Consider the following 12,037-nt stretch of genomic DNA (forward strand, 5'->3'; position numbering starts at 1 on the left):
AGAGGATCAAATGTTTGTTGCATGCCTGAATTTGTAAATGGCTTCCAATAATCTTGAGGTTTTGACTATTTCCGGACGACAACCCTGCAAAAGAACAGGACGTTAAGGTAGATCATTCGGACGAGTTTATTGAAATTCGACTTTCCGGATAAACGACAGAGAGAAAGGTCGGAGTCCTAGAGGGGAGAAGGTGCGCAGGTGCTCAGTTGTAGGTCATGTATCTCGGGGTGGCGCTAAACTTGGCGTAGGACTTGATGACTTTGTTGACGGCTTCCAGGAAATCCTTCTCCGTGGCGATCTTTCGGCGCGCCCGGATGGCGAACATGCCCGCTTCCGTGCACACGCTGCGGATTTCCGCACCTGCCCCAAACCACAAAACGGAATGAGAGAAGATCCAGCTGCCGTATTTTTTCGGAGAGATCTTTGGCATTCCTAATTAAATACGACATGCATGCGATCTCCTGCGGCTTTCGCGCGTCTCGTTTGATTTCCGTCTTATCCCGCTTGCGCGACGTCACGCGCAATGCATTGTTTGCGGAAGTACTCGTGGATGCTGACCCCGTAGCCTAGTTATTGTTATCGCCCTGGTCCTTTTGTTTCATGAAACGATGGCATTTTTCCGTTCGGACCAGGACTACGTTGGTGCAGAAATTTACAGCAAATGATGAAAATAATGGATCATCGACGCTTGAACAAAACTATTTAAAGCTTCAGGAAAATGAAAACGAAACTTTTGATATTTTACCTGTGCTGTTGGGGCAAAGGCGAGCCAGCAACTCAAAGCGAATGTCTCTCTCCACGCTCATGGAGCGAGCGTGAATCTTGAAGATGTGTGTCCGACCCTAGAACACAAAAAAAGAATATCCTGACTCGGCTTTTACCGTCAATTAAGGAACACCGGATTAAAAGACACGAGCACATATTCGAGACTCGTCTAGGTTTTCGTACAAGCTGCCCCGGATTTAAAGCCGCACGCTTAAAAAGCCCTAAAAATCAAATGCTTCACGTCCATTTCTTACATTTTCAAAAAAATCAGCAGGGAAATGTCTAGTATAGAAAAGTAACCCATTGAGCTGCATTCGAGACACTCGTTTTTAGACGGTGTCCAAAGTTTAGAATAGAATGCCTTGATTGTCCTTACATAATAATAATAATAATAATAATTTCCTTTGTATTGTCATTCTTTGTAACAATGTACACAGAACGAAATGTCAATACACCTGACCCGTTGTAGCGGGTCGATGCAGCCGCAGCCAGAGGGCGCCGCCATTATACCAATTAGGTAAAGTGTCAATGAAATTTCTCCCATAAACACATAGAATTAGATAGCAGCTATCAATGATAAATATTGGTTATTGAACCTAGTGGAACGGTCGATCTTAATTAAATTGGCATTAACATAAACAAAAAAAAAAATCTCAAAATTCAATATACCGATTAAAATTCAGGACCCCGTACAATCGCAACAGCCTGTACACATGCTAAACCCTGCGACGGATCAGAAGCTCTCCCATCCTTTGCATACATGACAAAGTGATAGAAGTAAATGTTCTGCATTTCTCTAGCGCTTTTCAAGTGAATGTAGACCTCCCAAAGCGCTTTACAATGTGCTTCACACTTACCCATTCACACACACACACACTCACACACCAATCGGGAGTCAGCCATGCATGGCGACTACCTGCTCCTCAAGGTTCGAAGATTTTGTCGCGATGATTGAGTTTTGGCTAACCACAATTGTTCATGTTCAAAATCTAAAAGCGCCGACCGATCGGAGGCAAGTTTTCGTAATAGCACAAGCCAATAAACGCCACAGTATGCAAGCCCCACACGATGTCACACCCACCGTGCGAGCTCATTGAATGTCATGGCGGACTCCGTAAACATAGTCCCAGAGTCAACAAACGAGAAGGAAAGGAAGCTTGTGCCGAAGTATGGCGGTACATCACTGGTTTGGACCTTTTTTGGTTTTGACAAAGAAAACGCCTGTTGCGGAATTTGCAGTAGACGGGGCTGATGCCCTGCTCAATCTCGTCTACCTGTTCAGTCAATCGTCGCCTTTGAAAAGGACCATATCCCATTTTATTGTCATTTGGTGGGTTTGATTTCCTTTTTTCTGGGTCCCAACAAAACGAGTGATAAAGGGAAGGAAAAGTCGAAAACAGTGACAGCGAGTCTCAATTCAACTTTGTGTATAAACCCCAATAAAACAGCCACGGCTGAAGACAAAGTGCCGTGCACAAATAAAACTTAGTTCACAAAAATAGTCAAATAAAGCAGGGACAAAGTCTTAGTTAGGTCAAAAGGCAATGAATAAAAACAGATTTATGACTAAGGAGACTAAGACCAAATATGGCTAAAGTAAAAAACAAAATTGGAATCGTTTTAATAAGTATTGCCAGCTGATTGAATATTACAGTGTGGCAGCAGGTGACTAATAATCGGATATTTTTTCTTATCTGGCCTCAAAAAACGGACCTATTAGGCTGTTAGCAGCCTGATAATGATGTTGTACCCTGCCTTAGTTAGTAACTAGCATGTACAGTAGTAGTAGTAGCAATACCCGGTTTCCTCTCTATCACTTTGTCATGTTTGCTAGGGATGGGAGAGCTTAAGATCAGTCGTAGGGTTTTGATTGTTCGGTACTCAACATCTCCCCGCTTATTTTTTTAGATGAAAGAAACGGATCTCAACGAGTCGAATCTTAAAGTTCTTAACGCTCCGTATCCCGGAAGGGACGCTCGCTCCGGCCCACCTCCAGATCGGGCAAGCTGAACTCGATCTTGCGATCCAAACGTCCCGGTCTCATGAGGGCCGGGTCCAGGGTGTCGGGTCTGTTGGTGGCCATCAAGACTTTGATGTTGCCCCGCGGGTCGAACCCGTCCAGCTGGTTGATGAGTTCCAGCATGGTCCTCTGCACCTCGTTGTCTCCGCCGGCCCCGTCGTCGAAACGGGCGCCTGGTGGGTCCAAAACGCAACGCTCAATACGCTTTTTCCGGAAAGTTCCGAAAAAGCGATATCTCGTTACGGTACCGGCGCTCGGCCGGACTCGAATGCGATCGCTTCTCAAGCGCCTTCGCGGCCGATTTTGCAATGATTCCGATCAAAAGACTCAAAATGTCACCATCTTGCTGCTAGCGTATCATTTTTGAGCCCTTTCTACATATGATCTATGATAAACCAAAATGGCAAAAACGGGCTCCTATTTGAAAAACAAGAAAGGTGGCACTGTATGTTTAAAACACAGAAAAATGAGCAACATTTGCTGACACTCCACATGAGCAAGAATGTCAGCGTCATTTTCATTCACGCTTTGAATATTTTGATTTACATTTTGTGTGTTTTTCAGGGATCCTCCCGCCAGAAACGGGAAATGACTATTTACTAAATCATTTGGTGCCCAATGTTTCATTATTATTGATACGTCACCCCAAAAAAATCAATCCGAGGAGCCGTTTGGGAGCCAGCCGCTTTTCAAAAAAGAGCAGGAATTTCTTCGACTCGTCTCGGATGCGACAGTAGGGGGCACCGACGCTTCACGTGACAATTCGATCGTGAGGACTGCGGCCACCGCCGGTGTCATTTTTACGCACTTTTCAAATGATTCGGTTTATTAATTCAAACCGTCGGAAAACCCCGTCGAACGGATTAAAATGGAACTGGAAAAGGCAAATCGGATCGAAGTAGACCACGTTACCTCCGATGGCATCGATTTCATCAAAAAAGATAAGACAGGCCTTCTTGGTCCTGGCCATTTCAAAGAGTTCTCTGACCATCCGAGCTCCCTAAAAAAAAGAAGGGAACGATCGTGATTTGAAAGAGAAGGACGGGAGGCACTCCATGGGAGCTCTTACCTCCCCCACGTACTTCTGCACCAGTTCCGAACCGATGACTCTGATGAAGCAGGCGTCCGTCCGGTTGGCCACGGCGCGGGCGCAAAGGGTCTTTCCGGTACCGGGCGGTCCGAACAGCAACACGCCTTTGGGAGGTTCGATGCCCAAATTGACAAAGCGCTCGGGCTGGCGAGAGACCGGGAACATATCCAAATACATTCTCAGAAGATTCTGGCGGTCCTGCCAGGGTCTCATAAACGTGCATTATCGAGGCGCGCGCACGGTTCGAGTCCCGCCCCCGACTGCACTGCGATTAGACGGCCGGGTATAATAATGCGACATTGTCGAGCTACGCGTTTTCCCCACGTTCCGTGGCCTTTCTCACCCAGCCCCCCCGGCAACTTTCTAGTTCAGGGGTGTCCAACTCGTTTTAGCTGGGGGCCATATGCTAAAAATACCTCACAGGGGCCAGACTAGTAGGTTTGAGAGAAAGACAGACAGAAGGAAGAGAAACAGAGAAAGTGAGAGAAGAGCAAAATAAAGAGAAAGGGAGAAAAAAGGAGAGTGAAATAGAGAAAAAAGACAAAAAGGGAGAAAGACTGAAAGATCAAAAGAAATTGAGGAGAAAAGGACAGAAAAAGAGTGAGCATGACAAAGAAATAGAAAGTGAGAAAAAAGAAAAGGGAAAGAAAATGGGAGAAAAAGAGGGCAAGAAATACATCGAAAGAGAGAAAAGAGTACTCAGACTATACACTTCAGAAACTTTCACTTTAGAGTGTACTTACTTTTGTTGCAAAAGGGTTGAGTTATTGATGGCTTTATTTTGAGTTAAGGGTTCAAATAAATTGACGCTGCAATGTTTTATTTCTTTTAAATCGAAGATTCTATACCTTAGGTCGCTGTCACGTCTCTGGCCGCAGCACCGGTTTTCATTCGCATTCGACAAGAGTGCCATCTAGTGATCAAATATGAATCAATTGGGCTTTTGATACTGTCATTTAAACTCATATCGGTGATTGGTCTGTTTACTTGCCAATACCATATGTTAAAATGGTACAGCGTCAGAATCAGGTCAACACTTATTTTATTTAGTCTAATGAGATGACGGGTAGATTTTTTGGGGCATTAAACTCTTTTCTGACGATTTATGGGTGCGACTTGTTTGTTGCGTCATTGCCTTTCATAACTCATGTCCAAATCGGACTACAAGCTGGGACTTTTTCCCAAGCTTTCAACCCTGCGGCTTATGCAATAATGCGGCTCATTCACGCATTTTTTCCCAACGGGCTATATGTGTCTTTTTTTGTTTCCATCTCCCGTGTCAATGTGGGCACGTGCGGCTTATACATGTTCAAAGTAAATCCCCTTTAAAAATGTACCGTGTGCCGCTTATAATCAGGTGCGCTCTATAATCCAAATTTTACAGTAGCGTATTCATGATTTAATAGTTTACCAGAGCACAGCACACATTCATCAGGGGTCTAGCTTCTTGATTTGGATGCATCAGATCGGCGTTTTGAATTGAAAATGTACAAAACTTTTCTTTTTTCATACTCGTTTTAGCCTTTTACAAAGGCGAAGGACTCACGTGGAGCAGAGGGGTCTCCACCACTTCCCTCAGCTTTTCGATCTGCTCCTTACAGCCGCCCACGTCGCTGTAAGTCACGTCAGGCTTCTCTTCCACCTACGGCAGAACAAAAGCGTGTTACAAAGGAAAGAGAAAAAAAAGGGTAACGGCAACGCTGTCACAACTCAGTGCAGCGGTTCCCAAAGTACCCCCCCGTGGAAATATCTGGGGGTGCGGCGAGGAAGAAGGGGCAGCCCGAAGTCAAAGTTTGAACGTTTTTTGACGATTTGTACGCAACGCGTTAGGGCTGCACGATGAACCGAAATCGAATCGACATCGCGATGCGACGTGGTGCGCTTGTGAAACCGCAAAACACTGCGTTTTTTTCAAGGTTTTGTAGTGAGTGATGCGGTTTTGGCCAAACACAAATGTTAATGTTCGGAATCTAAAAGCGCAGACCGATCCGAGGCAAGTTTTCATATTAGCTCAAGCCAATAAACGCCATTCAAAGTTTGCAAGTACCACACGATGCCACACCCACCGTGCCAGCTCATGGAGTGTCATGGCGGACTCCGTAAACATAGTCAACAAACGAGAAGGAAACAAAGCTTGCGCCGAAGTATGGCGGTACATCACTCGTTTGGACCCATTTTAGTTTCGACGAGGCGGACGTGGAACAGAAGAAAACGCCCGTTGCAGAATTTACTTTTGCGTCGTTGCTAGGCTTAGAGGAAACACGAGTCATTGGTACCAGCACCTTAGATTATCACGGCATGTCAAAGGCACTACAAGTAAAAGATGAAGAAGGTGCATCTACAAGTAGACCAAGAGATAAAGAATTCACTGAGGAGCCAAGGGGGCGCTAGCCTGCAAAAGTTTGGGAACCGTTGACTTAGTGCGTTACTCCGTGTCTTCTGAAAAGCAAGACCTCCATTTCACTACCTTAGGAAGTAGCATAAAATCCGAAATCCGCCGGCAACACAGCACTGAATACAGTCAAGATGAAGGGTGTGCGTGTTAATAGCTACCTAGAAAATACAGTTGAACACACTTGCAGTGGCTCTATCTCAAGCACGGAGTCTGAGGAGACAAAATTTCTCCCTACCGGTATTCTTCTTACCGTATATTCTCACATTCAAGCCGCATCTACAAGTATGAAATAAAACACTGAATTCATGGGGTCAGTTTTCCTGGGCATATTTGTTTGTGTGTCTCACTAGTAACGAATGGGAAGCAGGCTGGAGGAGGGGGTGGAGCTTATACAGGGAAATCCAAGGCAATGGGCCAAAGCTGAGCACAGAATTTAAGGTCAAAGAGTGCTGAATTGGTGTATTTTTATTGGTAAAATTGTTTTTGCAATATACCATGCCCAGAGAAAGAAATCTTTGAGTGGTTTAAAGACAAAAACAAGACATTTGTGTCTCAAGATTGCTGAAACCAAGAAATATGAAGGGTTGACCGCTTGCATTTCATTTTCTTCCATTTCTTTTATTATTAAGCAGTTTTAGGGGGTAAGCTTCTATGCAAGTATATATATGGTCATTTGTAACTAGACAGTTACTCTAAGAGTAAACAAGGGGTAAAGGAATTACTTTTCAGATGAAGTAACTATTAACAGTAACTAACTGCTGTTTTTCAGTGACATGCCAAATACTTGTGTATCGATCCCAAAACTATACCGAGGCGATTGTACCTGCATCATGGTGACGGTAGGATCGATTTTAGGAGGCAGGGGGATATGGATCTGATACTTGTTTCGGTCGACACTGAGGAAAAAAAAGCCGAAGCGGACGGATGAGTTCATGACTCTGATTTCAAGTGTTTTTCTTTTCACCTCACCCAACTCTCATGCCTTCCTCAATGTCAGTGGGGGCCACCTGATCGCTCAGGTCCACCACAAACTTGGCAAACTGCTTGACGTTGATGATGTATTTGGGGTCTTCGGAGTCCGCGTTGATGATCTTTGTGCATCTGTAGAATTGAAGCAATTCCAAAGCAGTGCGTTTGGCGAAGTCCGTCACCAGAGTACTTCTTCTCAACAGTTTGAAACGCTATTAACAGCTGTCAATTGTCCTTTTTATGGTTTTAACAACTGCCGTTTGTTCTTCTGACTGCATGCATTTGATTTCAAATGTTTCTCAGGCACCGTCCGGCCTAAAATTCAAACTCTCCTTTACAGCAAAACATACGCGTATAAAATGTACAATGCATGTCAAAAATGTATTGGCTTGAATGTGACTCGACTCTTACAGAGGCGAGTCGGACTCAGTTTCGTTCTACTGTCCGACAGTTCTCTTTATGTTCTGGAATCACAGAGGTACTGCCATGATACGCAAGGTCTGCTTTGCAACCATCCTATTTATTACCGCATCAAGCTAAAATGCTCTCAGACTTTACAAGTTATGGTACACGTACTTGAGGTCAATGCTGCCATTTCAGTTTCATTAGGAGTCTTTCGATTAGCGGGTAGGTCGATTATCGGCATAGACATTTGGGAATTATAGAAGGATATCGGTATCAGCATTTTTTTTTTAAATTAGGAACAATGCAGTCAAGACTATCTCTCTTGCTCCTACTCCCCGCCCTCTGCTACCCTCCCGCGCCTTCTGATTGGATCAGTGACCGGGGGCGGAGCCGCCGAAACCAAAGAGAGCGGCGGCTCGGCTACCTTGTCCTGACACGCTTGTGTCCGTGATAGAAAAGAGTGTTGTGATCAAAAGATCGTGTAAAAAATGTAGTTAACTTGTTATAGAGAGGTATGTTCATGTACAGACGAATAAATGAGTTCTTATAAAATTAGTTGGGCAATCAAGCGCGTGTGTGTTTGTGATTGAGAGCATAAAAAAACACACTAAAAGTAAAAATAGTAAGCCCATATCATTTGTTGGTCAGTCTGGCTCTAAAGCAGGAGTGCTCACTCTTTTCCACATACCAGCTCTGATGCACTTTTTGTTTTAGGTTCATTTAAGTAAAACGTTTCAGGGAGCAATTTACGTTTTATGTACTTTTATACGAGTATATGCTAAGCCCAATTTTATTCCCTGCACTGTACTGTTTTATTTTAAGTGAAAAATGATTCATAGTAGTGTTAAAATTCTAATTATTTACTGTAAAAGGTTTAAAAAAGCTTTATTTAGATTTATATCAAACATTCTTTGTTTCTCTTTGCATTATTAAACATTTTCATGCCATTTTTCCTGTTAATACTAAAAATCATTCGGTATCGGCCCTAAAAGGCCCATATCGGTCGATCCCTAAATTTTATGTTACCGCTCGGGAAAGATGCACGAGCGATTCTATGCAAAGATTTGAATCATGTGTGATACCCCACTCTGTTGGAAAAACCGTGTCTGGCGAGAATAGAAATAACTGCCCACTAATTCTTTGATCGATTTTTGTCGACGACTTCTTGCGGCCCTACGACAGTGCCTAAGGTGTAAAATGATCGAGCAAAAAAGGATATCACAGATGTACCTTGCAACTTGTAAAGGTTGTTCACTTTGAAGGGTTTGTTTGTCAGCGGCCAGATCCCACAGAGCAGGCGGGGCCAGACCCGTGTCCGACTCCTTGATACCTGACACGGCCAAGAAACAATGTCGGATTTTACGTTAACGCGATACGTGTCTGGAATTTGGGGAATTTACCTGTGAGCTCGTTGATTTTTTTGAGCAGTTGCTGGATGTCATCTTCTACTTGTTTTATTTGTCTGGAATATGTACTTTGACCCTGGTGATGCAAGACAGTTCATATATTCAGTGAAAAGCATATCAATCACTTCTGGATGGATACTGCACTCGTTAACTCACATAAGTCTTCAGCAGAGCGATGTCTCCTTCATCCAAAGCTGTTGGAATGGATAAATGGCCATTATACAAGTACAACGAAATTAGAGGGCTTCTTCTTTCAAGGTAAGTCTAACAATATGAACACAGCGTTAATTGCATTGAAAAATGAGTAATATATTGGATAGAAAACGGATATTCATAACTGAAACATTGCAATCTCTCACTTTGAGGAGAAATTCACTGTTTTAAAGTCAAAAAGAGTGACCCGTGTGAATCGTATAGATCGGAGTAAAAAATGCTTTAAGGGTGGGGTTACCTCAGAATTCCTAGAGCCAATTAAGCCTTTGAAAAGTTGCGTTGGCAGGAGTACATGCATTAGATTTGATCTAATCGTGACACTGTTTTGATATTCATGGTACTAGAAAGGAATGTTAGAGAATGGAGAAAACCGAAAATGGTTCTGAAAGATATGAATGAATGCAAAAAAGCACAGTGAGAGGAACAACGCTTTGCTGTATCTGATGATGAATCAGACCTTGTCTGACATTCAATAAATACATTGTAAATTTGATCTTGGTATTGTGTTCGTAGTTGTTGATATGATTTCAACCACGGCTGTAGGTATTCAACAACGCTCGTCACTTTAAATGCTTAGTTTGAGCTAGCTAAGAAAAAGTCTAACTACATTTATTACAGGTTTTCAGTTAAAAATAAGGGGTGCACATCATACACAAATGAACACGGTATTTCCTACACATCTTTCGGACCGTCCTGACCATTTTCATGCCTGATACCTTATTCATCAATGTATTTGGGAATTTTGGTCATGGTAAATAAAATCGCACTATTTTTCATTGCACTTACAACTCGGGCCACTTTCGCACTACCTTTTAAAAATGTTTGCCTATTTATACTGACATTCTTTTCATATTAGTGTCAGTGTTCAACCTGGAATCACGGTTCCCGTTTGACGGTCCCCTTAAGCGCAGGGGGTCGTCAGGGCACCGATGAGAACGCGACTCTTGACAGCCTTCTCCACGGTTGACGGTCCCAGGCCTGTTCCTGGATCGTGGCAAAGTTAGCACCGGTCTATTCTTTAATGTTGTCGGCCCATTTCTTTTTCAGCCTTCCTCTTGGACTGTGCCCTGGAAAATCATCTTGGCCAGTCCTTATGATCGCGTGACGTGACTATACCACTGAGGTTTTCATCAACGGTTCTTGGTAGGGTCCAATGTGCCCTCTGATAGTGTTGCACACTTGTCAGATGGGCGAAGTACCCGATTCCTAGACGTTTCCTGTAGCATCACATCTCCATGGCCTGGATTTTCTTTTCCAGTTTTGCTGTGGGAGTCCATGTTTCACAAGCGTAAAGTAAGATGGAAGTAACCAGCGCTTGCTTTGATTTCACCTCTATGTTCTTGTCCCTTCAGATGGGTTTAAGTCTGGCAAGTGTGGCTGTGGTTTATATCCTGGCCATGATATTTGGTTTCGACCCCTCTTCTGATATGACAGCTCCAATATATTTCAATTAGGTGACGGGTTCTAGCTCTGTGTGGTGGATGGGGATGTTTGTGGTGATACCTTGGGGATTATTGGTTATTACTTTTGCTTTTTTTCTGTGCTGAAGTCCATCCCATACAAGCTTGATGCTTTGTCCAGGCGATTGACCAGATCTCCGAGTTCCTGTTCGTCGCCTGCCAATCCGGCAATATCGGCAAAACGGAGATGTTGTGACCCCCAATACTGACTGTACCTTTATGTTGCACCAGAGCTTCCAACATGATCCTCTCCAAGAAGATGTTGAATAAAATTGGAGAGAATGCAGCCTAGGTCTCACACCGACTGTGGTATGAAACCACGCTCCAATAATAACATCGATCAGTACGGCGCTGCTGGGATTGGAATACAGTTGTTCAATGGTCTGAACCCATGTTGTACTTCCGCACGGTGGCCAATAAAGCGGCTTACCATTCTCTGTCAAACGCTTTCTTGAATCAACAAAAATGTGATAGAGGTGTTGTTGAAATGTTGTCACATTGGATCCCCTGGTTAAAAATCTGTTCAGTGATGCTCCTCCCCTCCCCGAAACCTGCATGTTCTTCAGCTAAGAAGTTTTCAGCCTGTGGTTTTAGTCTCTTCAGTAGGACCTTTAGCATCACTATAGTTCCATGGCTAATGAGACTGATGGTTCTGTAGTTGGAGCATAGCTGAAGGTTTCCTTTCTTTGGTAGCATCTTTTCTAGCGATTGTGTCCACGCAGATGGCCACTGTCCTGTTTACAGATCTTTCTGCAAATCTTTGTCAATATGTCAGTTTGCTCACCACCATTTTGTCAGACTTCTGATGGAATATTGTCGATTCCTGGAGACTTTCCCTTCTTCTTCTGGAGTGCCATGTCTAATCTCGTTGTAAAAACTTCATTGCGTTGTTATCGATGACTATATCGACAATTCAAAGGCTACATCCAATTTAGGATTGATGTCACAATAAGATATTTATATTCAAACCACGCACTTCCATTTATTTAAGGGAATACGTAAATGAACAAGATACGTTCATTTTAAGGCAATATGGTTCTACTCAGCACATCAGTGCATCTTTCGGTGCCGACTCAAGCTAACTTCAGCTAAGTATCTTAAACGTGTCTAAGTTCCTTTTAAATCCTACCTCTGATGGGTGCGTCATCTTTATCCTCTTCTTTGGTTTTCCTCTGGTCATCTCCTAAATAGTCCGGCATCTTGAATTTAGATTTTTATTGGAAAACGATCCGACGGAGGTTGAGTATTAGCTCAACAGTATGTACGATTACACAGCAGCTTTTCGTTTCCGGTCTTGGAGCGGAAGTGAATGTC

The 12,037-nt window shown here is 43.4% G+C and overlaps 1 protein-coding gene across 1 annotated transcript; it reads right to left on the minus strand.

Moving 5' to 3' along the window:
- Positions 1–108: 108 nt before the first annotated feature.
- psmc2 (proteasome 26S subunit, ATPase 2) lies at positions 109–12,037 on the minus strand. The gene is made up of 12 exons (XM_088348116.1): positions 11,853–12,037; positions 9,207–9,244; positions 9,045–9,126; positions 8,875–8,974; positions 7,240–7,371; positions 7,094–7,166; positions 5,422–5,517; positions 3,855–4,019; positions 3,698–3,785; positions 2,756–2,958; positions 746–842; positions 109–360 (listed from the first exon to the last, which is right to left on the minus strand). Exons 1-12 carry the CDS (start codon positions 11,920–11,922, stop codon positions 203–205), a joined length of 1,302 nt encoding a protein of 433 aa, XP_088204242.1. The 5' UTR covers positions 11,923–12,037; the 3' UTR covers positions 109–202.

Source organism: Urocampus carinirostris, chromosome 11, assembly GCF_059441175.1.
Source record: "Urocampus carinirostris isolate Australia breed hairy pipefish chromosome 11, RoL_Ucar_1.0, whole genome shotgun sequence".
Lineage (NCBI taxonomy): Eukaryota > Metazoa > Chordata > Actinopteri > Syngnathiformes > Syngnathidae > Urocampus > Urocampus carinirostris.